Source organism: Daphnia carinata, chromosome 3 (genome assembly GCF_022539665.2).
Source record: "Daphnia carinata strain CSIRO-1 chromosome 3, CSIRO_AGI_Dcar_HiC_V3, whole genome shotgun sequence".
Lineage (NCBI taxonomy): Eukaryota > Metazoa > Arthropoda > Branchiopoda > Diplostraca > Daphniidae > Daphnia > Daphnia carinata.
In genome coordinates, this window is record NC_081333.1 from 1,950,873 (window position 1) to 1,977,717 (window position 26,845).

General features: G+C 38.8%; 5 protein-coding genes and 2 long non-coding RNA genes across 9 annotated transcripts in view; 3 read left to right on the forward strand and 4 right to left on the reverse strand.

Annotated features, from left to right (window-relative positions):
* The window catches only part of LOC130693704 (neprilysin-4-like), a 47,593-nt gene extending 21,358 nt beyond the window's left edge, over positions 1-26,235 (reverse strand). Inside the window, exon 1 of the mRNA XM_057516892.2 lies at positions 26,227-26,235. Within this exon, the coding sequence (XP_057372875.1) occupies positions 26,227-26,234 (8 nt within the window). The 5' untranslated portion in view covers position 26,235. The remainder of the gene's footprint in view (positions 1-26,226) is intronic.
* Positions 716-11,769, forward strand: LOC130693753 (large ribosomal subunit protein uL1-like). Of its 2 annotated transcripts, none has more exons than XM_059494703.1 (5): positions 716-720; positions 10,738-10,893; positions 11,103-11,251; positions 11,312-11,484; positions 11,544-11,769. In XM_059494703.1, exons 1-5 carry the CDS (start codon positions 716-718, stop codon positions 11,712-11,714), a joined length of 654 nt encoding a protein of 217 aa, XP_059350686.1. In that variant the 3' UTR covers positions 11,715-11,769. The 2 variants fall into 2 exon arrangements, with proteins under 2 accessions (XP_059350686.1, XP_059350685.1); XM_059494702.1 differs by lacking the exon at positions 716-720 and adding an exon at positions 10,373-10,499.
* Positions 1,456-2,521, forward strand: LOC132087853 (uncharacterized). The gene is made up of 4 exons (XR_009420713.1): positions 1,456-1,719; positions 1,790-1,973; positions 2,036-2,364; positions 2,468-2,521. It is a non-coding gene; the product is annotated as an uncharacterized LOC132087853 (long non-coding RNA).
* On the reverse strand, positions 4,711-5,863 carry LOC130693757 (uncharacterized). The gene is made up of 4 exons (XR_009420712.1): positions 5,600-5,863; positions 5,346-5,529; positions 4,955-5,283; positions 4,711-4,851 (listed from the first exon to the last, which is right to left on the reverse strand). It is a non-coding gene; the product is annotated as an uncharacterized LOC130693757 (long non-coding RNA).
* Positions 8,654-10,188, reverse strand: LOC130693737 (pyrimidodiazepine synthase-like). Its single transcript, XM_057516929.2, has 6 exons — positions 9,947-10,188; positions 9,763-9,868; positions 9,479-9,701; positions 9,275-9,413; positions 9,102-9,217; positions 8,654-8,839 (listed from the first exon to the last, which is right to left on the reverse strand). Exons 1-6 carry the CDS (start codon positions 10,089-10,091, stop codon positions 8,711-8,713), a joined length of 858 nt encoding a protein of 285 aa, XP_057372912.1. The 5' UTR covers positions 10,092-10,188; the 3' UTR covers positions 8,654-8,710.
* LOC130693720 (F-box-like/WD repeat-containing protein TBL1XR1) lies at positions 11,874-14,188 on the reverse strand. Of its 2 annotated transcripts, none has more exons than XM_059494731.1 (10): positions 14,031-14,188; positions 13,770-13,915; positions 13,548-13,707; positions 13,209-13,465; positions 12,978-13,139; positions 12,733-12,915; positions 12,597-12,671; positions 12,231-12,524; positions 12,070-12,171; positions 11,874-12,014 (listed from the first exon to the last, which is right to left on the reverse strand). In XM_059494731.1, exons 1-10 carry the CDS (start codon positions 14,086-14,088, stop codon positions 11,988-11,990), a joined length of 1,464 nt encoding a protein of 487 aa, XP_059350714.1. In that variant the 5' UTR covers positions 14,089-14,188; the 3' UTR covers positions 11,874-11,987. The 2 variants fall into 2 exon arrangements, with proteins under 2 accessions (XP_059350714.1, XP_057372895.1); XM_057516912.2 differs by having other exon boundaries at positions 13,209-13,480.
* LOC130693765 (intraflagellar transport protein 80 homolog) lies at positions 14,335-17,888 on the forward strand. Its single transcript, XM_057516969.2, has 13 exons — positions 14,335-14,448; positions 14,525-14,697; positions 14,769-15,049; positions 15,150-15,386; positions 15,503-15,627; positions 15,740-15,988; positions 16,073-16,440; positions 16,570-16,717; positions 16,785-16,956; positions 17,039-17,161; positions 17,266-17,405; positions 17,531-17,654; positions 17,733-17,888. The coding sequence occupies exons 1-13, from the start codon at positions 14,354-14,356 to the stop codon at positions 17,778-17,780; spliced, it is 2,283 nt and encodes a 760-aa protein (XP_057372952.1). The 5' UTR covers positions 14,335-14,353; the 3' UTR covers positions 17,781-17,888.
* Positions 26,236-26,845: the final 610 nt, after the last annotated feature.

Below are 26,845 nucleotides of genomic sequence, written 5' to 3' on the forward strand. Positions count from 1 at the left end.
CTTTCTTCTTGTTTTCTCTCTTCTTTTTTTCTTTCTTGAAGGCGTAGAATCTTGCGTCTTGATCTGTTGTAGAAGCTTGCGTAATCCGATGAATCTTGCGTATCTTGAATGAAGATTTGGAGGGAAAGGGAGGGGGGGAAATTGGCGGTGTCGGGACTTGAACCCGGGGCCTTCAGAATGCGAAGCGAAGGTGGTAACCACTGTGCCAGGACCGCACATATCAAACAAATTTATTTTTCATCGACCTTCGTTCTAATACCGGAGCTATATAATATGTGACTAATAGTGGTGTCGCGCTGTGGAAGGGCGCTGTGGTATAGCACTGAGATCATACGTCGACTGTCCGTGTTCGGTTCTTATAGACGCGCTTCAAAAAAAATTTTATTATTTTTATAAATGTAAAAAAAATAAAATAAAATAACCCATTTTATTTATTTTAGAACAGTATTAAATCGAACACATTTTTAAAGAAATTAACCAGTGCCCGTCAAAGCCAAACAAGTTACCAGAAAAATTTAAATTGGCTATGGAAATAAAACCATCGGATTGCCCCATCATATTTGTTTAGTTAAGCAATAAAGATATGGTTTTTTCCAAAAATAATTGTCATCGAACTTTCAACGTTATAAAGCCTCAAGAGAATCACAGCGTTTCCCAATGAACAGTGTGTTGCTCACCTAGATAACAAAATTGTGTGAGAGGCCACGGGTTCATCATGTCTCAACAACAAATTGTTCATCATGGTTGAACAAAATAGATTCGTAATTCCTACGTATATATTCAAGGAACTCTCCCCAGCTTTTGCAATTGGGTCAAGTGCTTGTCAGAAATTCAGTCGGAGACTTGAGTCTTAAAAAATTCGGCGTGCGATATGTTTGGCACAGACGTTTGGAGGATCAAATGGAGTTCGTGGTGTATCCTAGTCAGTGTTACTTTCTGAAAAGCGTACCGTTCACCATTGTCCGCTTGGTGGCTCTTATTGAGGAACATTTTACTTTTGAGGTTCCATAGAAGCGCCAAAAGCAACAGCGGTTTGGCCAAAAATCTCAAAATCCCGAGAAATCCCCAGAAAATTAAATAGGCCCTGGATAATCCCGGAAACTCTAGATTTCCATAACTGCACCCTAGATTCCAAAAATTTTCCTTAAATCCCACTAAATAGGGTAATATCCCTAGAAGTGGAATGGCTGGATAATGGCTGATAAAAAAAAAAAAAAATCGCGCTTTTTTCTTTATTTCCGACACGTAGCCATCTACCGCTCAGACTCGTTATTACTGGCGTAGGCAATTTCAGTCCATTGGATGCCATTCGCAGTTAGTTCATTACCGTGGATGGAGAATAACGCGTGGCTGAAGGAACAATTGAAAAATGGATAAGATAATAAAACAAAAGGATGGTAATATAAACATTATTATATTGGTTTTCAATTATTAATTATTGTTTATTAGATCAAATTATGAAGCTGCAGGCCCAATTATTGGAACAACACAAAATATTAGATAACAGCAAAGCTAAGGATGGTAAGGCCTAATACGTAATGATTCTATTTATTTGCTTTTATTCATTTGTGTTTTGTAGCTCAAATTTTGAGTCTACAAGCTCAGCTAGGGCAAAAGAACAAATTGGAACGGAACAGTTTCCAAACAGTGAAGGAGGTTTTTCAAAACTCTTCCCTAACTGAACGTGAGGATGAATTGGCATTAGGCGAACACAGTCAGGTACCTAAACTTTTCAAATAAGAATTCAAAATAAGTATAGAATTTTAACAAACAATTATTTATTGTTTAGTTATTCAGTCCACCACCTGACAGTGTGTTAAATTTAAATTCTGTTCGTGCTGCACTAAAAGAATTGTTAGTAATAAGTCCATGCAGCGAAGGAAGTGAACAATTGTGGGACCGTATTTGGGCTGAAAATGGGTGTGGTACGGAAACCCAGAAATAGCATGAGTTCAACATAAAACATGAATTAGGTACTTTTCGGTTTTTTGTCTATCGAAAAAGTATTTTTAATGCTATTATTTTGCATTCACAGAATTTTAGTGGGGGATCAAGTCAAGTCTGGAAGTGTTACAGGATGGAAGAGTGAGCCTACAGTTGAAAAACACTGAAAGTGCATTACCATTAAGATATGAGGTAAAGTAATAGAGTATGCAAATTGTCTAATGAGAAGTACCATCTTGTGTGAATGAATCCTTTATAGTTCTGTCACAACTAGAAGCCTCAAATAATTCTGCTTCTCTTGCTAAAGAACAACTTGTCCTTTACGTTCAGAGTGTTGGTGAAGCTGGGTACTTAAATGGCCCTAAAGATGTTTCATTTCGTTGGCATTGCAGCGATGAACATCATACATGGACTTTTTAGGTATGAAAGGAATTTTCTTGAAAATTTTTTGAATTTATGACAAAGCATTTCTCCTGCTTTTTGCCAACCATGTCTAATCTATAAAAAAAAAATTATCCAATAGGAAAGGATTTTCAGCATACTGGGAACACAACTATCAACAATGCAACATTCTAGGGGTGCATTTTATCATTCAAGAGCCTTATACAATGATATTTATCTGCAATTTGTATGGCCTTTCCCAAGCTTCTGCCAGAAGTTGAATCTATAAGTCATGTAAGTCACATGAGCAACAATTGAGATGCTTAATGGTGTTGTTTTTCTATTCTCAGCATAGGTTAATAGTAACATTGGATCTGAAAAGATTCTTGGTTGGGGCAAGACACTGAATAAATTGTAATGATTGAATGGATGACATGACATTTTATACTTAATTTGGATTCCCGAGACGGTATCTTATATTTAAAAAATTGAAGTGCATATCTGGGCTCCCTTCCTTTCCGTAGCCCCGTTTCCCCTTGACTCGTAATAAGCCCGTAGGGGGTCATGCCCCTACTGTACGGTATATATAAAAATAACATATACCGAGGTTTGGAGGGCTCTGGCCGGAAAGGGGACGTGGGGGTCCGCTTAGTCCGATGATGTGTTCACGGAGGGCGACGTGGCAACCCACAAATCCGAACTAAAGGTTAATCGCTCCTGTAAAAATGTTCCAAATCTTCAGCTCTTCTTCCGGCTTCTCTTAGCCAATCACCGGGTAATCTCCCCGGTGGGTCAACAAGGCAGTGTCTCCCCCTGCCTGGGTTGACGGCAACTTTTGAAAGGGCTATTGTGCCTTTTTAAAGTTGCAAAAATAATTGTAATATGCAGAGAATTGTCAATAAAATTTTTTTATAAAAAATTTTTTGCAAAATTTGTTTCTTTCATTGTCTGTGTTAGCTGTGTTCACACATTACAATTATGAACTTTTATTTATTTTGCTTTGCTTTATTTGTTTTTGTCACCTTTGATGGTAAGCATGTTTCCATTGGTTTATCGTTTATCTGTAAGTATTCTATTATTATCCAGGGATCGGACCCTGGATGTTCGGTATACCGCGCCGATGCTCTACCAATGAGCCATGAATCATATGACGTCAAGTTGGCTTTTCTCTAGTCACTTGTGGACTTGCATTTACACTTAGAATAAAACTGAAATGCAATTCCGCAATATACTCTTCTACATTTATTCTACTTCATTTTTACACATTTACTGAGGTTTGAACCCAGGGTAACAGGTGTCGCAGCTAAAGGCTCTTCCGCAGAGCTAGGAACATTATGAATGCAATAGAAAGATAAACATATAGTTGTGAAAGACTGCATAAACATCCTAGACGATAACATATGATATGCGATAATAAACTATTTAGATATATCTCGTGGCTTAATGTTAGAGCATCGGCGTTGCACGCTGAATGTCTGGGTATCGGTTCCCATACGAGTAAAACAAAATACAAAATTACTTCAAAAAATATCCAGATATTACACGTTGCTCCTTAAATGTAAGTTGAAGAATTCAAAGAGTGTAATAAATAATAATTGAATACTTACAGATAAACGATAAACCAATGGAAACAAAGCTTACCATCAAAGGTGACAAAAACAAATAAAGCAAAACAAAAAGAAAAAAGTTGATAAATGTAATGTGTGAACACAGAAATACAACGAAAGAAACAAATTTTGCAAAAAATATTTTATAAAAAAAAATTTTATTGACAATTCTCTGCATATTACAATTATTTTTGCAACTTTAAAAAGGCATAATAGCCCTTTCAAAAGTTGCCGTCAACCCAGGCAGGGGGAGACACTGCCTTGTTGACCCACCGGGGAGATTACCCGGTGATTGGCTAAGAGAAGCCGGAAGAAGAGCTGAAGATTTGGAACATTTTTACAGGAGCGATTAACCTTTAGTTCGGATTTGTGGGTTGCCACGTCGCCCTCCGTGAACACATCATCGGACTAAGCGGACCCCCACGTCCCCTTTCCGGCCAGAGCCCTCCAAACCTCGGTATATGTTATTTTTATATATACCGTACAGTAGGGGCATGACCCCCTACGGGCTTATTACGAGTCAAGGGGAAACGGGGCTACGGAAAGGAAGGGAGCCCAGATATGCACTTCAATTTTTTAAATATAAGATACCGTCTCGGGAATCCAAATTAAGTATAAAATGTCATGTCATCCATTCAATCATTACAATTTATTCAGTGTCTTGCCCCAACCAAGAATCTTTTCAGATCCAATGTTACTATTAACCTATGCTGAGAATAGAAAAACAACACCATTAAGCATCTCAATTGTTGCTCATGTGACTTACATGACTTATAGATTCAACTTCTGGCAGAAGCTTGGGAAAGGCCATACAAATTGCAGATAAATATCATTGTATAAGGCTCTTGAATGATAAAATAGCACCCCTAGAATGTTGCATTGTTGATAGTTGTGTTCCCAGTATGCTGAAAATCCTTTCCTATTGGATAATTTTTTTTTTATAGATTAGACATGGTTGGCAAAAAGCAGGAGAAATGCTTTGTCATAAATTCAAAAAATTTTCAAGAAAATTCCTTTCATACCTAAAAAGTCCATGTATGATGTTCATCGCTGCAATGCCAACGAAATGAAACATCTTTAGGGCCATTTAAGTACCCAGCTTCACCAACACTCTGAACGTAAAGGACAAGTTGTTCTTTAGCAAGAGAAGCAGAATTATTTGAGGCTTCTAGTTGTGACAGAACTATAAAGGATTCATTCACACAAGATGGTACTTCTCATTAGACAATTTGCATACTCTATTACTTTACCTCATATCTTAATGGTAATGCACTTTCAGTGTTTTTCAACTGTAGGCTCACTCTTCCATCCTGTAACACTTCCAGACTTGACTTGATCCCCCACTAAAATTCTGTGAATGCAAAATAATAGCATTAAAAATACTTTTTCGATAGACAAAAAACCGAAAAGTACCTAATTCATGTTTTATGTTGAACTCATGCTATTTCTGGGTTTCCGTACCACACCCATTTTCAGCCCAAATACGGTCCCACAATTGTTCACTTCCTTCGCTGCATGGACTTATTACTAACAATTCTTTTAGTGCAGCACGAACAGAATTTAAATTTAACACACTGTCAGGTGGTGGACTGAATAACTAAACAATAAATAATTGTTTGTTAAAATTCTATACTTATTTTGAATTCTTATTTGAAAAGTTTAGGTACCTGACTGTGTTCGCCTAATGCCAATTCATCCTCACGTTCAGTTAGGGAAGAGTTTTGAAAAACCTCCTTCACTGTTTGGAAACTGTTCCGTTCCAATTTGTTCTTTTGCCCTAGCTGAGCTTGTAGACTCAAAATTTGAGCTACAAAACACAAATGAATAAAAGCAAATAAATAGAATCATTACGTATTAGGCCTTACCATCCTTAGCTTTGCTGTTATCTAATATTTTGTGTTGTTCCAATAATTGGGCCTGCAGCTTCATAATTTGATCTAATAAACAATAATTAATAATTGAAAACCAATATAATAATGTTTATATTACCATCCTTTTGTTTTATTATCTTATCCATTTTTCAATTGTTCCTTCAGCCACGCGTTATTCTCCATCCACGGTAATGAACTAACTGCGAATGGCATCCAATGGACTGAAATTGCCTACGCCAGTAATAACGAGTCTGAGCGGTAGATGGCTACGTGTCGGAAATAAAGAAAAAAGCGCGATTTTTTATTTTTTTTCCGCCATTTTTTTTTTTTTTTTTATGTAAAACGGATTGCCATAATAATCCGTTAACGAAAATAAAAATTAAAAATCTTGGACTTTTTTTTGTTTAACTGCTATCGCCATCTACCGGTCATATTTCTAGTTAATTCTCTACACACACTGACAGAAAATCTTTTTAAGCCCGACTAAATAAGCCCGACTAAATAAGCCCGACTTTTCTCGGTCGGGCTTAAAATTTTTTTCTCAAAAAAGTGACACTCATCGAAATTGGTTGAATATTACAGGGTATACAGAAAATTGAATGCTGATTCCGGGAAAATTGCTATTTTTAAAATTAAGTTGATCATGTTTTAAATACACGGAATATTTAACGCAATGCTAGCGCGCCAGTACGCTACAGCGCTAGCGCGCTACAGCAGGAAGTCGGGTTTTATATTGTCGGGCTTAAAATTTTTTCCTATTAAAAAATAATATCATTAAATCTAGTTAACTATATATGATTCTGATTAAAAATTTAACAAGGAACACGAAAATGAAATTTGTTTTTACGTAGAGTTTATTGTTTTTGAATAATCATAGAAGTTTGATGTTTCACGCTAGCGCTGTAGCGTACTGGCGCGCTAGTAATGGTTTCGATTCGCACACACACTAATTTTATATTTTAGATTACTCCAAAACTATAAATTCTACGTAAAAACAAATCCCATTTTCGTGTTCCTTGGTTAATCTTGAATCAGAATCATCTATAGTTATCTAGATTTAATGCTACTATTTTTTAACAGGAAAAAATTTTAAGCCCGACAATATAAGCGCGGGTTTATTTTTAAACCCAACTTTTACCGTTTTTTACGTTTTATTCAAAAACTATGAGCCCCAGGAGAAAAACAACTCTCACATTCGTGATGCCCGTTCAATTCTGCATCGAAACCATGTATTTAAAGCGAAATCTAAAATTTTGCCAAAATTGAAAAAGTGAGAAGGCTGTAGCTTTCTCATTTCTCCCATTTTCTTCAAATCCTAGATTTCATTAAAAATACATTACTTCGATTTGAAATTGATCGCTGATCACGAAAATGGGGCATGTTTTCATATCAGGCTTCTACTTTTTGAATTAACCGTAAAAAACAGAAAGTCGGGCTTATCTAGTCTGGCTTAAAATTTTTTCGATCAGTGTATGTAGAGAATTAGCTAGAGACCTGACCGTTAGATGACGATAGCAGTAAAACAGAATAAAAGACCAATCTTTTTTATTTTTATTTTGGGTAAAACGCATTGTTATACCAAGAGCCATCTATCTAGATAAAACAAAACTAACACATGATCCTGTCTACAGTTGGGTAACGGCACCAGCAGAACCAAGCAATGCCACCTATTAGGCAGCCAGCGGACAAAGAGTTCCTACGCATTTACACATAGAAAACTAATGCCATCTAGCGATAAACGTTTAGAAAAGTGCTGCCATCATGAGAAAGAATCTACAGTGATAGTGTCCTCTAGTGATAAATTACAGCAACACTTATTGCTCATCGGACTATCACCTAATGAAAACAGAAATATGTGCACAACTTAAATCTGATTCCGGTTGCTTTCAGATATCTCAACAATTACCTCTGAAAGGTGATCACGTAACGCTATACTGCGATTATTCTGATGGATAATAATGTTACTTTGCGTACAGGCACACCACAATCCACTTCTCAGAAATGGTAAAATCATGATTCATCTTGGAATTGGCTATAACACCCTTAGCGTGAACGCTACTCTGCTTCTCCTTTAATATCATAATTCACTCAAAGATATCTCATTCCACTACGCCAGGGTTGTAGACCGTACGACCTGCTAACAGGTGCTGCGTGACCACGCCAGGCCCGATATTGATTGGAAAACGTTGCACCAGGACTGCTTCGTAATCGGTGTTCACAGATGGTCGATCAGCGTGATCCCGGCAAATTGAGCCGCCGTCATACCAAACCGCTCTTGAGTCATCCAGCAGTTTTGCCACCGCCATAACGTCCACGCAAGAGTGGGCATGCGACACGACCTTTCATAGGAACTCGAGAACTTTCATTCATTGACATGAGAGCAATGTGAACAATGCCCCTCTTGCATCGTGTGCTTCACTCGCGGGGGCAGCATAACACTTCCGTAATTTGTGCTTTGCATCTTAAGCCCTTTGGTAGCTCATAGTTTGAATTTAACCTGAAAAATTTTTAGATTCGTACCATTACGGGTGCACATATAGGTAAGTTACAAAAGTAAAACTTGTGTTACCTATCCTGAAGTAATTACCATAGCCTCCCCTTCCATCTTCCTTTCGTATTCCGCTTTTTCATACATATTTTAATCATTAATTTTTCAATCTTTAAGTTTTTCGTACTTCTGTGGGTAGTTTAATGCGACTTATTACCTTTTTTAGAAGCTGTGGCCGTAGAAGTCAAAACTACAATTAGCAAAGCAGCCCACGGGAAATAAGAAAAGCATTTGAATTTTTTTATCAGCAGGGACGACTCCTAGCTCAGACAATGTTTTCTTTGACAAACCAACTATAGAGCTATTCAGTTACAATTTATTCAGTTTTCGAGCTGAATAAATATTAAGGGGATTGTTGATCAATTTATTTCCATGTCGTAGTCGGGATTGCCTGAAAGAAATCCTGTAATGAACCTTGCATGATTTTCCGGAGAAATATAGCTTTCCTTGACAGCGCTGTCTTTTTTCATGTCACTAATCCATGTTGCCTAGAATGAATAATATCGAAATAGTAGATACCTGCATCGTTACGCATTTTCATATACATATATATTCATATACATATATATATTATATATATACTGTATATATATATAATAAATAATAATAAATAATAATAAATAATAATAAATAATAATAAATAATAATAAATAATAATAAATAATAATAAATAATAATAAATAATATATATATATATATATATATATATATACTTTACGTCCATATTTTTATATTGGGAAAATACCTTACCAGATTCGGGAAGTTTTCCATTTCGACTATGAACTTTTCTTGGCTCAGTATAGGCAATATGGGCAATCTCTCCATCCATGGCCAAATCATGTAATCCACCATACCAGGATTGTCACCTATATTCAAAGCTTCTTCTAAAAAACACACCGTTAAGATATTACGTTCATCATCACCTCCAAAGAATTTGATGTCTCTCTTCATCAGTTCTTCGTCAAAAATTTTTAAACCCTTCTGGATACCATCAATGGGCCTTTTCCAAGAATCTTCAACATCTAATTTTGCGCGGTACAGTTTGTATAAGTTACCATTAACCTAAGTGAAAACCAAAAAATAAACTTTTAAACACGAAAATGGAAGTATCTCTAAGCTTTAATTACCACATTGAACATTTCAATTAAAATCCTGTCTTGTGCCTTACGAAATGGATCAGTACTATTTAGCAAATAAGGACTTGGATAGACTTCATCAAGATAAGCAGCAGTGATTACGCTCTCAAATATCACTTTTCCATCAAATTCTAGGCATGGGACTTTTCCAAGTGGGTTTTTCTGAAAAAACCAGTCCGGTTTTGTGACTAAGTTAATGTTCACAACTTCATTTCTAGAAACGAATGGACAACATGAGACAGGTTTCTGATTATTGAACAAAAGCTTATTTTTACGGAATTCTCTTGGCTGCTAGCACTAGTCGGGTCCTTTGGGCATATGGACAAAATTTCATGCTATACAATCGCATTAGGCCTGGTGTTATAACAGGACATGTAGAACCTATAACCAAACCATAGTCACAAATCCTACATAGTTTTTAATGATGATGGAAAGTATATTAATTAAAGAATAGTATACCTGAAGTGAGATGTTTCGTCTCAGATATGGGGACAAACACGTCACTCATTCTCTCTATTCGTCTGAAATGCGTAGATCTCAGCGCACAAAAGAATAGAACAGAATTTGGCGGTGTGCTCCGGGCAATAGCTGTGAAAATTGACATTTATCTGCCTAAAGATAAGACAACAGCTTTTCTGCGCCGGTACTGCGTAATAAGTTGCTTTTTTGTTTAAAAATTCACCCGCTGGGCGCCTTTACATTTTCACGCTGATACTGCTTCTTCCCGTTTGCCTTTACTTTCAGTTTGGAACTTTGGATTTTCAAGTTTAAATGTTTTTGGCGATTAAAAAGTTATTACAAATCTCCTATTAATAAAATTTTTACCTTATATTGTATAGTTTTGTAGTAAAATATTTTTTGTTTGATTATATGAATTTACAAATTGTGAATTTGGCATCGCACCGGCCATCGAGACGAGGAGGAGAAGGAGATAAAGTGATCCGACAACAGCTTACAATTCCTTCATTGGGGAGCATTCCTTCCAGGGACCCACATCAAATAGAAACATGTCGTAAGTTAAATCTCTCAAAATATATAGCATCTTTTTACTTGAAGTAGTCATTTTGTCCTTATCAAATTGTCCATTAAATGAGCTATTAATCTGTAGCTGGATTGTTTTGGTTTTCTTTTCATGTCATGTTAAAAGGCTCCTCACAAGTTCTTACTTGAGCCAACAAGTCAAGCCTAGTTTACACGTTCGTAATTATGGCTACCCAGATCGTGAGATAAAATCTTTTATTTTAACATAGGTCCAAGGTATCGCGTGATACGCTGTACGAGGCTGTCAATACCATCTTGACACAGTCCAAGGAGAAGAAGAGGGGTTTCCTTGAAACAGTGGAAATCCAATTCGGTTTGAAGAACTACGATCCCCAAAAGGACAAGCGTTTCTCTGGCACTGTCAAGTAAGAACTTCAAACCCACATTGTTGGGGAGTTGGACACTTGTGTCTGACGGTGACCCCCACCCAGGGTCATTTTAAACATGTGGGGAGGAATTTGATTCAAGTCAATTTCCAAAAATATGCAAGGTTTATTTCCTTGCAATTGGTATTTGGAATGGACTTGGGTATCAAATTTATGTAGGATTGAACTTACTAATCAAAATTTTTTAGGCTCAAGCACATCCCTCGCCCGGCTATGCAAGTATGCATTCTTGGAGATCAACAGCATTGTGATGAAGCCAAGGCCAACAACCTCCCATCCATGGATGCTGAGGCCTTGAAGAAATTGAACAAGAACAAGAAACTTGTCAAGCAGTTGGGTACGAATTTTTAAGTAGATTTAAATTGTCCACATAATCATTCTTTTGTTTATTCAACAGCCAAGAGGTATGATGCCTTCCTTGCCAGTGAAGCACTCATCAAGCAGATTCCCCGTTTGTTGGGCCCTGGATTGAACAAGGCTGGCAAGTTCCCTGGTCCTCTGACCCACTCTGACTCCATGGTTCAGAAAGTTGAGGAAGTTAAGGCTACCATCAAGTTCCAGATGAAGAAGGTATTAAAACCCCGATCAGTTTTCTGTTCTAAAGGGAAAAAGTAACATTTTCCTTGTAGGTCTTGTGCCTGTGTGTTGCTGTTGGACACGTAAAAATGTCCGCTGATGATTTGGCCCAAAACATCCACTTGTCAATCAACTTCTTAGTATCACTGTTGAAGAAACATTGGCAGAATGTTCGTTCTATTCACATTAAGACCACCATGGGAGTCCCTCAGCGCTTGTACTAACTGTACTACGCATGTGATTGTTTGCAAATAAACGGTGAACAATTCGCGAAAGAAATACTTTTGTTGTTTTTTTAAATCTACAACACCGGTGTCAAATCCTTGAAATTACATCTTAAACGACCGCAGCGTTCTGTGCCAAAAAATATCAATTAGATAAAATTATTGAAATTCGAATTTTTTATTTTGCCTTAATGATACAATGATTTAATGAACCTTCATGTGTAATAATCATGAAAATAATCTGGAATCGGAAAATGCGGTGAGAAGTGACAATTACTTCCGTAAATCCAAGACAAAAACCTAACAAAAGACACGTATTAGTAAGGTAAACTTTAAAAGTTGAATTGCAACTTACACTTCCATCTGAAGCACTTGCACCAACTTTATCGCCACGAGAATTCCAGCAAACTTCAAAAATACCTCCAGTCCCTTTGTAGCTGTGTAACAACTGACCCGACTAAAAATTTGGACGTGTAAGTATAATCCGGTCAATGTTAACTTAAAACTCTTACGTACCTGGGTAGACCAGATGTGCACACATTTATCGAAGCTACCAGATGCCAAATACTTCCCATCCGGAGAAAATGCGACACTGTACACTGGCTCGGTGTGCTTCGTTAGTGTATGAATACATAATCCACGCTCTACGTCCCAGAGACGAACTGTGGAGTCGAACGAAGCACTGGCCAGAATTAAATTCATGTTTGGATTATTCGTTCCAGGACCAGTGGGACTCCATTTAATCGTGTAGATTTCTTTGTTGTGAGCTTGCAAATCATGCACACAGGTATCTTGTTTCATTGACCATATCTATAAATCATGGTTGCAAACAAGTTATAGAAAATACTAGACACATTTGGCGGTAAAGTAATCGAGAATTACCTTGAGCGTCATATCATCCGAACAGGAAGCTAAAAGATTGCCTTGAGGGTCCCACTTAATGGCATTTACTTCATTCTGAATGACAAGAAAAAAAGTTATCTAAATGTAAAGTTTGAAAAAATTCGAACTGAATTACCGTATGTCCTTGGAAGGATTTCGTTGGCTTGTCACTGCCCAGCTTACAGACATGAATGCATTGATCAGTGGAGCATGAAGCAAAACTAACATTCGATTGCCAATCAACGTCAAGAGCCGGGGCGGAATGGAAGGCAAATTGCTGTGTGCACTGACCCGTTGAGGCGTCCCAAATAATGGTTGTCTATTGAAGATTGAGATGATTATTAAAAAGATCCAAAAGCGAAATTGAGGCCCTGGCTATACCTTATCCACTCCAGCACTGAGAATATAGTTGCCTTTCTTATTCCACTTCAGCGCAAAAATAGGTCCTTTGTGCTGCCCTAAAGTGCTGGCCAATCTTCCGTCAGTAGTCCAAATGCGCGCATAGCCGTCGTACGAGCCAGTTGCAAGTAGTGTTCCGTCACACTAAAACAAAAATAAAAAAATTTTTTTTAGCACTGACACTATTAGTTAAAATTACTATCTTGTGAATACATTCCAATCAAGTGATGTGACATCTTTGTTGCTTGGAACTTCAGTTCCACCTTTTTGAATGCAATGCCTAAGCACAAGTTGTGTTGGTGAAGATGAGTTGTCATTCATATTCCAAATCCTGGCAGTACTATCTCCAGAACCAGAGGCCAGTAAATCTGTAGTAGGATTCCAGGCACAGATAAAAACTTCTGATTCATGTCCACGTAAAACAGTTGATTTGCTGGCTGGTATTTCAACACCTGTTTCCTCTTCTCTGCCTTCATTGGGATTAGCTAGTATGAAAAATTTAGAAGGGAAATAAATTGGTAGAAGTTGATAAAGAAATGTTGGCTATCCTACGGTAGGAATGCATTGGTTCATCTCCATTGGAATTTGTTGGCTCTGTTTTTACCACTTGTGGCTTCTGGTTGTTCTGTAGCTGTTGTTGACGACTTGCAACAACATCAGGCATCACTGCATCAATGAGTGATAAGCTTTCCATGGGTCGTTCAGAACCATCCTTAATACAAGCAGAAGTTAGAATTATTATCAGCAAATTTTAATTTAAAAAAAACAACTCACATCTCCCACACTGATTTCAGCTTCAGTGTACTGTAAGCCCTTCTGGATGATGGAGAGCAGAGCTGCTGGCGGGACCAAAGCTCCATTGATGTTGGACTGAGATATATGAGACTCAATACCAAATGTGTAGGCAGAGTGCTGAAAACCTGTTTAAAACCAACGAGTGTTGAATGCACTTGGCGTAAATAATACTTAAAACGAACTTCTCTAAATGATCTTTCAGTTGACAAGCCGCTTTCCAGCCCAACATGTTATCCTTACCAGATTCTTGCAGGTATCGGTACACCAGGAAATTTACTTCATCACTTGAAAAACTCATTTTTTAAAACACAAACATAGTAACACGACGTTTACAGCTATTATTCGTGAACGACCTTTTTCGCAAGCTTGCAAGAAAAGCTCAGCTTGACCGAAGGTACTGCTAAACAGCAGCTTCTGAAAATTCCTCCAGGTCATCAACACCTAGCGACATCTAGTAGCAGAAGTTGTAGTTGCAAAGAATGGTAACCCATAACAACCCATTTCAAACAAGACTTAATAACAAACCAAAAACAAACAGAAACGCTTGCCTTAGCGCTACAGAAATGCACTTTTACGACAGAGCAGCTTTATCACCCACCGCCCTCGATAATATTTTGTTCATCGAATGGAATTCTCAAATCGAATACTTCACGTGCAGGTGAATTATAGCAATAGCACATTTTAATCTCGAGACTGCCAATTGCATATCTCTCTAACGCACTCTGTAACAACAGTGATGACCTCAAAATCCATTCCTGGGATGGCATCGCAAAGGATAGTTCCATTAAGACAATTACTATAAACAAGGGCTCGCATATCTTAGATATAGACTGCATGAATATCAGCCAACAAAGCATGGATCAGCGTAAAAGATCCAGCGAAATGTTTGCCATCGGGACATCTGACGGTCTGTAACAAATAAAAAACTCCCGTCAGCACGTCTCATTTCGCTTAACCTCTGCGATCGAAACATTATAGGTAAATGCTACATCATGCACAAGTCAGGGCGTACAGAGAGGGTCATTGATGCTCACAAAGGAGCAGTGATGAATACCAAGTGGAATCACGATGGTACTAGCTTGCTGACTTCGGGTGAAGACGGCCAACTCAAGATCTGGTCTAGGAGTGGCATGCTAAGAAGTACCCACACTCAAGCAGATTCGCCAATCTATTCAGCTGTTTGGTCGCCATTCTCCACCGGCGTCTTGTACTCTTCGGGCAAAATAATGACTATCCAGTCTTTTTCAGCCAATAGCAAGGTCGGTAGAAAATTTATCGAACATCATAAAAACCAAAAATGCTGAATTCAGAAAAAAGAATGCCAGGAATTGATTGAACGATGATACAACGAATTAATAGACCTTGCAATGGAAAGCGCACGACAGCGTTGTGCTCGTTGTGGCTTGGAGTTCGATATCGAATCTAATCGCTAGCGGTAGTGAAGATTGCCACTTCAAGATATGGGATGCCTTGGGACAGCTGTTGTTCAACAGTGCCCCCCGACTCTATCCGATTACATCCATCGCTTGGTCACCTGACGGAGCTTTCTGCGCCTTTACTACTTTCTCATCTGTATGTGTTTCGTCTGCCTACGGGGTAATACTTCCTTTTCGTCAGCCTTACTAGTCTTCTTTTCCAGGACAAAAAAGAAAAAAAAACTAATTAGTTCCATTGTTCTTAATGTCTGTCGGTTTCGCATTCTCAATCGGCAGAGCGATATACTTGAAGGAACTATGGACGGTGATGGAATCTCTTCTGTATGTTGGTCACCGGAAGGATCCCAGCTGGTGGCAGGGAATTCAAGTGGAAGAATCCAGATATCCCATCTGGTCAAAGGGTGTGTACAACTAGATTGCGTTCTATTCTGCTATCCATCATTTGGAAGTCGAGTTTCTATTTTTTATTTTTTTTTACCCGACATATTAATGAATGTTAAATCAATCCCATAGGGGCCTCAGTTGGGCCAGCTATAACGTGACCAAGCTCGCGCCCAACACGCTCCAGCTGCGAGATCATTTCAACGAAACGGTCGAGTTACTCGAATTTAGAGACGACGTCATTCTGTGGTCATTCAAGTACGGCTACCTTCTATTGGTCAGCCAAACTCATTGCTTCATTCACAAAGAGAATGGATGGAACAGTCCGATTACCGTCGACCTGCGAGACAAATGCCCCCAGTTCATCAAACAAACGGAAAAGTTAGTCTCGTTACATCAATTTTCCTTAAAACTCATTGAATGATCCTCTATTCTTTTATCACTGGCGCTTTCTACTTGGCCCAGGTATTTCTTAATCATGGACTGCGGCATCCTATACGTCTTTTCCTACGATGGAGCTCTGCAGGGGACACCGAGAATCTCTAATCAAAGGCTGGCGACGCTGACGGCGGATCACGTCACTGCCGCCAAAGAAGTGATAGCAGCCCGGAGCCCGACTGATGGCAGATCGATCCATTGCTGTCACTATCGCACTGGTAAACCGTTGTACGGCGACAAACCACTGGTGCATAGCGGACAGGTGACCAAATTGGAATTGGATCCTGGCTCACCAACGGGCGATCAGCTTTTAGCTTTCACCGACGCAGTGCGCGATCTTTACCTCCTGTCTTTATCATCAGGATTAAACAGACTTCGTTCTTCTCTGAAAATTGGTACGAATGATTTCAGTGTTTTTTTTTTCAAAGCATCTTGGTGATCTGTCATGGCGCTGTCTCTCACAAAACGCGAAATTCATTTTGCAATTTGTTTTCTGACTTGAACGTTTTTTTGAATTTTGGCAGCTGGAGGTGTGACGTCGTTCGCTTGGAATTGCGATTGTTCCATGCTGGTTATGATAAGAGAAGAAGAATTGTGCGTGGTACCTTATCCGCCAGCTGTTCCCAATGATCCAGCACTCCTCGACAAGTTCACCATTCGTCAAAACATCCGGTACGTTTCTACTTTATTCCTCACCGTGTGCGGTAAAACAGTTTAAACATTTGCAAATTGATATCAGAGAATACGGCAAGCACGTTACCATCCAAAGTTTCGTCGGCCACCAAGTTACATTACAACGCGGAGACGGGCTAGCCTTTCCCGTCTACCTGTCGCCTTATCCATCCAAGTTGCAGCAATTCGTCTCGAACGGCCAGTGGGAAAGCGCCCAACGACTCTGCAGTTCCATCAAAGTAAGTGACCCCGTTTCAATTTGTTGAAAACCAACACAGCAAGATCTTCTGCAATCACTTTGCGTTCTTCAAAAATATGAAGATGGAAATCCTTTGGGTCTGCCTAGCGGCCATGGCGGTGCATTATAAGCAGCTGGACGCCGCCCAGGTAGCTTTCGCAGCACTCCGCGAGACGGATAAGATCCTCTACGTTGACGCTATCAAAGTAAAGACATTTTACGCCGTAATGGCATTCTCGGATTCTTCCTTTTCTCATTTCCCACTCAAGTTGTAAACAATAAAAAATTCTATATATAATTGAGAGTATAGAAGATGAATAACGTGGCCATGATCAAGGCGGAGACTGCGCTCTTGCAGAACGGACGCACCGAAGCTGAAACTATTCTCCTTCAGGCTGGGCTACCTTTGAAAGCCATCATGTTGAATTTGCAGTTGTTCCAGTTCGAAAAGTAGGCCACCACTCCCCTAGTTTGCGCCTCTTTTTATTCAATTTTTTTTATTTTTTGCCAACATCCGGATTAATTAAACGATTTCTTTCTTCAATCTCTCCTCTCCACTTTTAATCCAATTGTAGAGCTCTTGAGCTAGCGGTCAAGCACGATTCCAACATCGACGTGGTGGTCGCCTACCGGCGCAAGTACCTCGAGCAATTCGGATGGACCGAAACGATTCCGCGATTCATCGAATACGCCAAGAAAGTAAGAGATAATTCATTCATTCATCTCCATTGAGATGGACCGTGCATATTAAATCTTTTCGATTCATTGGGGGACTAGGTCGACATCGACTGGGATGCCATTGAAGAGAAACTAGTGGACGAATGATGACTCCGATGTAATTATACAATTCACCGGGCTTTGTGTGCCATCGTATTAGCATATTCATACGTTGCCGTGCCATTGCGAAAGGATGCGCAAAAAAAGGAATAACCATAACCTTTGTCGAGTTACACAATACAACACTACAAAGCAATGCGCTGTGTGTCTGGCCAAAATGTTTACAATCGATGGGTTTTGGCCCGAGCTCGTGCCTTTTCAATCCACTGGCGCCCTATCGTTCACGATTAAGCAATTTCAAAGGTAATTTTTGCGGGTTAAAGTCACTGATGACTGGCGAAAAAGAAAAAAAATGTTCGGGGAAAGTCGTTGATTGCCGGGGAAAAAACAAACAAGTGAACACGAAATATCGTGATAATGTAAACGGTCGTTAAATCAACAACTGGAGTTCAGTATCACTGCAAGTGTAATTAGATACTTCCTTACGTTATGCGTTGAACTATTCTGACCTGGTGTTTGAACCGACATTGCATTTGTTTAACGGCCAGCTTTTTAAATACAAAAAGAGGAGAGTCAGAAAAAAAAAAAACCAACGGCATTATATAGCGGCAGCTAAAATAAACGATGACCGAGGAGCGAACGCTGGAACGTGAACGACGATATCCACATACGTGCAGAAGCAAACGAAAAATGTGTTTTTTTTTCTTTCTGTTTGTTTGTGTTTCCATGTCCTTTCGAGTGGCTCTTGCCCTTTTCTTTTTAATGTATTCAAAAAAAGCTGTGCAGACCAGGGTCGCATGGATTCTTGCCAACATCGAAAATTCGTCCATCTTCTTTTTTTTTTGGAATTCCGGAAGACTTTGTATGGAACGAAGTTGATCCGCTCCGAGCTATCGGCCAACTGTCTGGTCCATTCGACAGTTATTTCTTCCTTCGACCTACCCTGAGGATGAAATCATACGCCGGATAAAATTTCTTTTATTGATTCGAATCGCATTTTCGAACCGACTTGTTTGGGCACGAGTGTTGCTTTCGCAGTTAAAGAGATCGTTCTAACGATATACCGGTTTTATTTGTATATGTGCGTGAGGATCACGAGGAGGCTTCTGGCTGTAAAATTGGAATGCAAAGATCGCCAGCCCAAAAAATCGGTTGATTGGAATCTCTTGCATGTTAATTTCTATTGATTTTTTTCCTTTTTCTTCCAATGGAGATTCAGACATTACTCGTGATAAGCAACGCCAAATATAGGTCAGGCCGTTTTGGATGATTGTCTTATTTTTTTTAAATTTCCTTGTATGTTTTTATTTTCTTCTTTAAAACACAAAATTTATAGATTAGTCTTTCTATGCGAAAAATATTCGTTCGTTTTATGAAGGAATGTATATATATATATATATTTCCTTTTTTGGTGCTACAGAGTATTACATCAATACGACACGCCATAACCATGGATCTCTCGTTAATGTTTGAAAAAAAAAAATAAAAAGAACCCGTCGAGGCATATCGAATTTGATTCATTCATCGTACAACGATCCTCTGATCAGTTCACAAGAATACGATATGCATATGGATGATATGCACAAAAAAAAATTTCGGGTAAAAAGAAAAGGGTCGCTGATTTACGATTGTGTTTATTGCTTTTCATTCCCAGCGTTTGTTTTTTCGTATTTCCTGTGTTTCTTTCCTTTCATTTCGCCCGCCCATACACGAAATTTCAAAGTTGTCCCAGAACGGAATTTTTAAAACGCGCGTGTTTAGCGAAACAGACGAGACTTTCAGTCCAGCGCGTACATGTAATTGACTGGGAAGTAAAACGTGATGTAGGCCTGCTGTCGTATTCTGATGCATTCATTTTTTCGTGATTGAACGAAACAAAAAAAAAAAAACAGAAAAAATATTTTCCTTTCTATTTTACGAGAGTGCCGTTAGCTTTATTATTCCGGGGTTGCCCGGAAAAGATCTTCCGCCGTAGGTGTCAAGTCGTCATTCCTAACAATTTGTGCGTGTAAAATTTGGAAGAAGGAGAGGGAGGCTTTTGTGAAGAAATTGGTTAAAATGTTAGAGAAATAACAACAACACATTGGCCCACGACTGCGGTAGGTAAAGCAAAGAATATTTTCAAGGCGATGCTCATGCTCATCATCAATTTTTCGGTCCTCTTTTTCTTTTTTTTTTTTTACCTATACAGCTAGCGGCGATGATGACCTCTCCTCGCCGCATGACGTTGTACCGACCCGGCGCTGCGCCAATCACGGTAATAATGGACCACCTTCAATCGAGTGATTTATATTTGAACATAAAAGCATTCAAGTCGCCTAGTCCTATGCGCGATCTCTTGCTGATGTATTTTTAATGAGCGCGTTCTTTTAAGTTTTCCTTTTTCGAGAAAGTATAGCGACTGACCCAGAGATGATGTGTCTCGAAAAAAACAAAAAACAATTGTTTCTTTCTCTTTATCTCATTCTCGTTTTATTCTTTAAAGAGAAAACCTGTACTCGGAAAGCCGAGGTCCATTTGTCGCAAACATATCATCAAAAAGGCCGACCTTTTAAAGTGTAATAACATCGGGCCACTGCACGAAATGTTCGATTTGGTACGGTCCGATATCCAAGTGGGTCAACTATTCCAGGGCTCTTCTTCTTCCTTTTATACACTTGGGGCTCTTTAAATGTGCAGTGTCCGGGTGTACTCTTTCTGCGTGTTAAACAAAAATTAGATTGAATATAATTAGAAGAAGAAGAAAAGATGATTGCGCCCTTTTCTTTCTTCTGGTTTGTGTTGTTTCGAATTATTTACGATTGTCTGAACAGACAATGCGAAAAGAATAGGGGCGTATTGTTGCTGAAGAATTCTTTTTTGCTGACGTCAAGAACTATTTACTGAACGATTGTGATCGTGAGCAAATCAGCCGCAAGCAACATATGCGCAAACACACACACACAGTCTATGTACGATAATCTCTCGAGCATATTGTGCGGATGAACTAGATTTTCACATATGTTTTATAACGCCCACACATTATAGTGACGTCAGTCGGCTTCATTTGATTCCTTGTTTTGATCACGAACGATCTTTAACGTTAAGATTAATATACCTGTTCGTCATTTGTTCGTTTTTCCGTTTGCGCGTGCGGGATGGGTTTCGGCTACCTGTAACATGTCGGCCATCACCCGTGAATGAACATCAACTGATGCCAATAACTCCACCCATCCCGAAAGGGGAAAAAAGGAAGAGAATGGCTGGAACAAGTTTTCTGTTCCAGTTCCTGTTCCATTTTTTGTTTTTTAAAGAAATATCGTTATCGGTTTGAGCGGAGAAGTTGGCCAAAAGAGAGTGCAGCAAACAACAATCGTGAGCTAATCGACACGCCCTTGTTTTCCATTCCTTTTCGTGTGTCTTCATCTGTTTCACGAGACTCGGACAGCTGACATCGACTTCTCATTTTTTTAAGTAACTCTGAAAAAGAAACGACTAGTAAAAAGAGAGTTGAAATTTATAGACTAGCATGTAATATCTATAAATGTATATAGAGTATATCATCAGGATAATAACAATAATTGTTATCATAACTTTGCGCGCGACGATCTCGCTTCTTTCTTGTACACGAATGGCACAGATGGCGGATTGTAACAAGAACGCAAATTGTCCCATTAAAAGACGAGATGTATGGGCTATACTCAAACGTGAAGTGCGTGTATATGTACAACATTTCTCGACGTCTTTCCAAGCCTCTGCCGTTTTATTTTTACAACAGTCCCATCAGATTTTTTGACAGATGACCTTCCTGGCCGAACTCGTCCACATTCTCCTGTGTTGCAGGTGGCTTGAAAACAACAGCATATGCGGACCTTATTAAAAAATCATTCTCTATCTCGTGTAACATTCAAGAGTCTTTAATCAACATTTATCCCTTTTTTTCCAAATTCAAACGTTTAAAAAAAAAAAAAAACAGCAAATTTGTGTTAGTAGTTCAGGCGGACGTCTTACTCATCTTCGTCCCTCAAATAAAAAAGCCTTTTTCTTTTATCACGATACGCACACCCCCCATATTTTTTTTTTTGCGGCCGTTCATCCACTCTTTCGTGCTGCTGCTCGGTATTTTACGACACTCGTTTTCGTCCGAAACGACGAGCCCATTCTTTTTTTTATAGACGCAACACGCAGGGCAGGGTGGATTCCTTTTTCAAACATTGTGCCTTGTTTCATTCATAAGAAGTTAAAACAATATAGCAAAAAAAAAAAGGAGGGAGGAACTATTTGGAATGTATGTAAAAAGAAAAAAAAACAACCAAGAAAGAAAGAAAAAGAATTGTGTTGCGCGTTGTTTTATTTCAACTACACACGCACATCTATACCTGCTGATACTTGGCCATTGCGTTCAAGTGAAATGGAGGAAGAAGAAGAAGACGAAGAAGAAGAAGAAAAAAACTATAAAATATATATCTAACTCATCGTATATTTTCTGTTGTTGTTGTTACCTGGGTATGTATTGCCTCGCAGGGATATAACGAATTCATTTCGCTTTGGCTCTCCTGCTCCTCTTTTTTTTTTTTTGGACTCTAATAATATATACTTTGGCCGTGTCGGAATCGTGCATGGGTCATCACTGCGGGATTTCTTCTCTCCCCCCCCCCCTTTTTTTTTCTTGCTATTTCAATTGTCGGGAATTTTTTTTTTTTCCTTTTCCCGTATCTTTCTGATGGCCCTTCTCGTAGGATTGCGCGGACTTTTCTCTTGTTCGGTAACAAGCTACGGAATGTCGGTCAAGTTGCTGCATGTCATCGGAAAAATGAAATAAACATTTTCGGTTCTGGAATTATTTGAAAATTTCCCGCCGCTCTTTTATGTGTCTCGAGTTTCCTGAGCACGCCCTTGTTTCTACTTCCTATAAAAGCACTTTAAAAAAGGAAAAAAGATCGTGAACAAATTGATGCGAATTTGTTTTGTTTTGAATTATTCCGTCATCGTCATCGTGTGACCCAATCAGTTCAATTCATCCGATTTTTCCTTTTTTAAACATTTTTTTTTCTTAGCTCCCTAAAAAGACAAGACCATGGCCTTTAAGATCTTTCATTTTTTTTTTTTCGTGTTCCAACGCAATGACGTCAGCACAACACGGAGGAAGAATTTTTTAATATTTAATGAGATAATAAATGAAAAAGAAAATTTCAGCCTCTGTGTCTCATCATTATTATGCACGCGGATACATTCTACGATGTGCTTCTGTAGATGGACTGTTTGAGAGGGCAAGAGTTGAATGCTTCATCAACGAAGGACATTTTTTTTTCAAACATAGTCTTGACCATTCCAACTTGAAAAGCTCCTGCGCCTTCGCAAAAATGATAACCCGGATATGTACGTTGACGATTTTCTTTTATATACAATCATATTTTTAAATGAAAAAAGAGAAACATCAAGTAATAAGGGTCAAGCAATGAGAACACTAGCTCACCACTTTATTTCTTGTTGTCTATGATTAGATGGGGCGAAACAAAGTGACAACATATATTCTTCCTCTATATCCCAGAAATGGTGATCTGTGTCAATTAGAGCACTGGAATGCCGTTTTCAAAATCAGCTTTTAACAATGTCGTCTTTGAAAATGTGTTAAAAACAAAAGCGTGTAGTCAATCTTTGCATAAGCAGGACAATGATTCCCCTGTTTGCTTATTACCAGTTCTTTTGCATAATACTACGACTCCTCATTCTCCATATAGGGCTTAGATATCCCAGTATCGAAGTCATAAACAGTAAAATGACGGACAGGATTACACGCGTATGCCATTACATCGAGAACCGGTTGACTTTGTTTTCTCTTTTTCAACTTAAATTAATGTGCCACTGAATGCGTATTTGTTTGGTCATTTGAAACATTGGTCAGCTACAAACCTCCTTTTATTAAGATCGTCCATGTCCCACTTTTTGTTTTTTGTTTCATAGAATACATGTTTTGATGTACCAATTTGAATTGTGATACGTGCGGTCGTCGACAATGAACAAAAATGTCAATCACCGGAATTTGCGCAACGATTTCGATGACATCAAGTGCTTTACGCCAGACCAAAAGAAATTAAACATGCAGCTATAATACTGGGTAACGTCAACCGCCGTTGAGGTCTACTTAAATACGCATTACAATGTTTCTTTTTGAATCTCCGTCCGTTATATGTGTCGTTACGCGTGCCTTCATACAAGAATATACCTCCCCTCGAAAAATGATGTAACTATATACGCGCTAAAGTTGTTATTACGTTTCAAACGTGCGTCTCTTCTGCAGCGCCCTATTAAAGCGCGTGATCGGCGTGACACCCAACCGCACACGAAATATTATTTAAATGTTTTTAATTTCTCCCCCCCCCCCCTTTTTTTATAAGATAAAATCCAGGCCGAGGGAGTGTCATTAATGACATTGATTTAAAATGAATTTCCTCTTCAACATTGAAATGGTTTCAACCACGCGAGACCGGGACGGGACGAACTGTTTCGAATGGTATACGCGTTGGTGGCTGCAATTGGGATTATCTCGAATTGAGGACATCACATGACCATCAACGTCATCGTCCGTCTTCAAACTAACGAGGAAATCCATTTGAGAGTTTAAAATTTTAACCTGATAATTGGACTCCAAAGGGGAAACGAAAAGAACGAGGGTTTCGAAAATGGCTGCGTGAATTGATGAGACATTGTGCCCTAACTTCTTGTTAGAGTTTGTAGAGAGAGTGGGGGGGCAACAAGTGCACTGAGAAGTCAATGGCGGTAACGATTCCATTTAATTGGTCTATTGTTTTTACTCTAGTAGAGCGTCGGCTTGCGCTTGTGTTTTCAAAACAAAATCGTCATTCATTTAAAAAGACTGAAAAAAAGGTGAAGCAACTAATGAAGGCAAAGAGAAGAAAAAAAAAAACGTGCAAATGCCGCCGCCACTGTGGTGAGGGGTTTCCACATTAACCGACGGCGCGGCTCCCGCAGCCGCGTGCAATCAATTAGAGCATCACACAACAAATCCCGTGATCACCAATATGTACAACCGTAAGGCGTCTGTGTATATGTTCTATCCTTTTTCTTTTACCGTTCATCCGCGGCAGCTCGTTTCGTGATTCATAACGATTTTCACGTTTCTCTCTCTCCCTTCTCTCTCTTTTTCTTTTTTATCGGTTATTGTTATTCATTTTTAAATACAGCGAAGGAGGCAATCTAACTGATATTTTCCCTTATTTCTGAGTGTGTTGCGTGTAACGCTATATGCGTCGGTTACGTGTTGCATGACGATGTTCGTTCTCAGTTGCGTTTGTGACTGCAAGGGCGGCACCACAGGGTGTGATTACAGGCGTCGGGAATAACGTTTGATTTAAGAAAAAAAAGACATTTTGCCATGGCGTTGCGATCGATTGAGTGCGCATCATTTAATCCAATCTTATTGTACATTGACACAGCCAAGACAATAGCGCTAAATATTTTAGACGATTGCCGAAAGTCACGTAAACGCTGATGCACATTGCGCGTTTCTCGGATAGGAATTTGAGTAAAGAAGAATGTAGAGTTCAAACATCCAAATCAAACGTGTGCTGAGAAAATTCTTCTCGTTTCACGTTGTACAGGAATTTTTTTTTTATATCGAGTGAAGGAGAAGACCCGGGTCGTATATCGGAAATGACAAACTCTAACCGGCTGCCTATAAGGAATGTAAATTGGTGAGATGTTTGAGCACGGGGAAGGGATTACAAGAGAATCTTGTAGAATGAAAGAAAAAAAAAATTCAGAAGAGATGGGAATAACTTAACGAATTATTTTTTTGCTAGACTCGTTTCTACAAGGAAAAAAAAGAGAAAACATTTGATGGAATTACACAAGCCGGATGGAACCTCTGTCATTAGAGTCCGTAAAGAGCGAGAGGCAATTAACCACAACGACTATAGCCTTTCATCTGTTGTAGTTTGAGATTTAAAAAAACAATTCTTTTAATCGGACATTTCTGCTGTATTAAAAGAAGGGGAATTAAGCGCATTGCTGATCTCCTTTTTCAACGTCTCTCATTAGGGGCGGGGAAATAGAAACAACACACACACACACAAAAAAAAAACAGGAAACGATTTACAGATTCATTATTTGGGGCTTGAACTCTTTTGTTCGTGGCCCTAAGTAAGAGAACAATTTATCGACCCATTGTCAGTCAATTTCCATTTAAAACAGACCCTCAGACGAAAAGTATTTTTCTATTTCAACATCCATACATTTTATAGAAGAAAATAGCCATCAGATTTGAAAATAGCGCGTTAGGAATAGCCAATGGCGTCGCATGATTCATCGCCTGGTTAGTTAGCGTCACGTCATTTGCGAACGCAAAAAAAAAAAAATGAATGAGAATTTCAATAAACAACAGAACATTGTACACCAGTGGTCGTTCTCTCATTCATTTATTTTTCTAACAAGGAAAAGAAAACAAAAAATCTGTTGCGCGTACCGGTAAAACTAACGTCTTTGACGGCGACACTCCGGCATGTTTGTGTAAACAGCGTTACGCGAAAACTTGACAGACAATGCAGCCAAAGTAATCATAAACAACGATGAGAGTGAAAAAAAACAAAAAACAAATTTCTCCGTAAGAAAGAACGTACCAAAAAAAAAAAAAATATAAATCAAATAGAGGAAAAACAAAAAACAACGGCCTTCATGTTACCGTTTGTTTTTGTTATGTTAAGCACGGTGATGTGCGGCTGCGTAATTTTTTTCAATTTTCATTAATTTTTTTTTTTTCGGTGTTGATACAGTTTGTTTTTTCCCAGAGCTGTTGAAGGTTTCCGGCTGGTTCTAGCACTCTCCGTTACCGAGTTATCACGCACCGAACGGACCCTACCAATCACTACCAGTTGTGTTTCATACATTCAAACCCTTTACCTTTTTGGGGTGGGCGATCATGTTCTCTTGAAAGTGACAGTTTTATTCTTTCATTGTTGTCCTTAGTGTGTGGCATAATAAGAAACGTCTGTAACAAACAGTTAAACTCAAAATAACAAAGTCAAAAGCTTCTTTTGTTTTTTTTCCACCTGTATTTCCAAACTTCCCCGCCAGTACTTGACGATAGGTGAACCGTATCCTGGTTATTTTGTCGT

Excerpts from the sequence above, each read along its gene's own strand:
- LOC130693720 (XM_057516912.2), bottom strand. The coding sequence starts at position 14,088 with ATGAGTTTTTCAAGTGATGAAGTAAATTTCCTGGTGTACCGATACCTG. Across the intron at positions 13,916-14,030 it reads CCGATACCTGCAAGAATCTG|GTTTTCAGCACTCTGCCTAC; the intron begins GTAAGGATAACA and ends GGTTTTAAACAG. Across the intron at positions 12,525-12,596 it reads CGGATGATATGACGCTCAAG|ATATGGTCAATGAAACAAGA; the intron begins GTAATTCTCGAT and ends CATGATTTATAG.
- LOC130693753 (XM_059494703.1), top strand. Across the intron at positions 10,894-11,102 it reads CGTTTCTCTGGCACTGTCAA|GCTCAAGCACATCCCTCGCC; the intron begins GTAAGAACTTCA and ends AAAATTTTTTAG. Across the intron at positions 11,485-11,543 it reads TCAAGTTCCAGATGAAGAAG|GTCTTGTGCCTGTGTGTTGC; the intron begins GTATTAAAACCC and ends TTTTCCTTGTAG.
- LOC130693765 (XM_057516969.2), top strand. The coding sequence starts at position 14,354 with ATGCACTTTTACGACAGAGCAGCTTTATCACCCACCGCCCTCGATAAT. Across the intron at positions 16,441-16,569 it reads TCGTTCTTCTCTGAAAATTG|CTGGAGGTGTGACGTCGTTC; the intron begins GTACGAATGATT and ends GAATTTTGGCAG. Across the intron at positions 17,406-17,530 it reads CAGTTGTTCCAGTTCGAAAA|AGCTCTTGAGCTAGCGGTCA; the intron begins GTAGGCCACCAC and ends ATCCAATTGTAG.
- LOC130693737 (XM_057516929.2), bottom strand. The coding sequence starts at position 10,091 with ATGTCAATTTTCACAGCTATTGCCCGGAGCACACCGCCAAATTCTGTT. Across the intron at positions 9,702-9,762 it reads CTAGCAGCCAAGAGAATTCC|AAATGAAGTTGTGAACATTA; the intron begins GTAAAAATAAGC and ends ATTCGTTTCTAG. Across the intron at positions 9,218-9,274 it reads AGACATCAAATTCTTTGGAG|GTGACAATCCTGGTATGGTG; the intron begins GTGATGATGAAC and ends CTTTGAATATAG.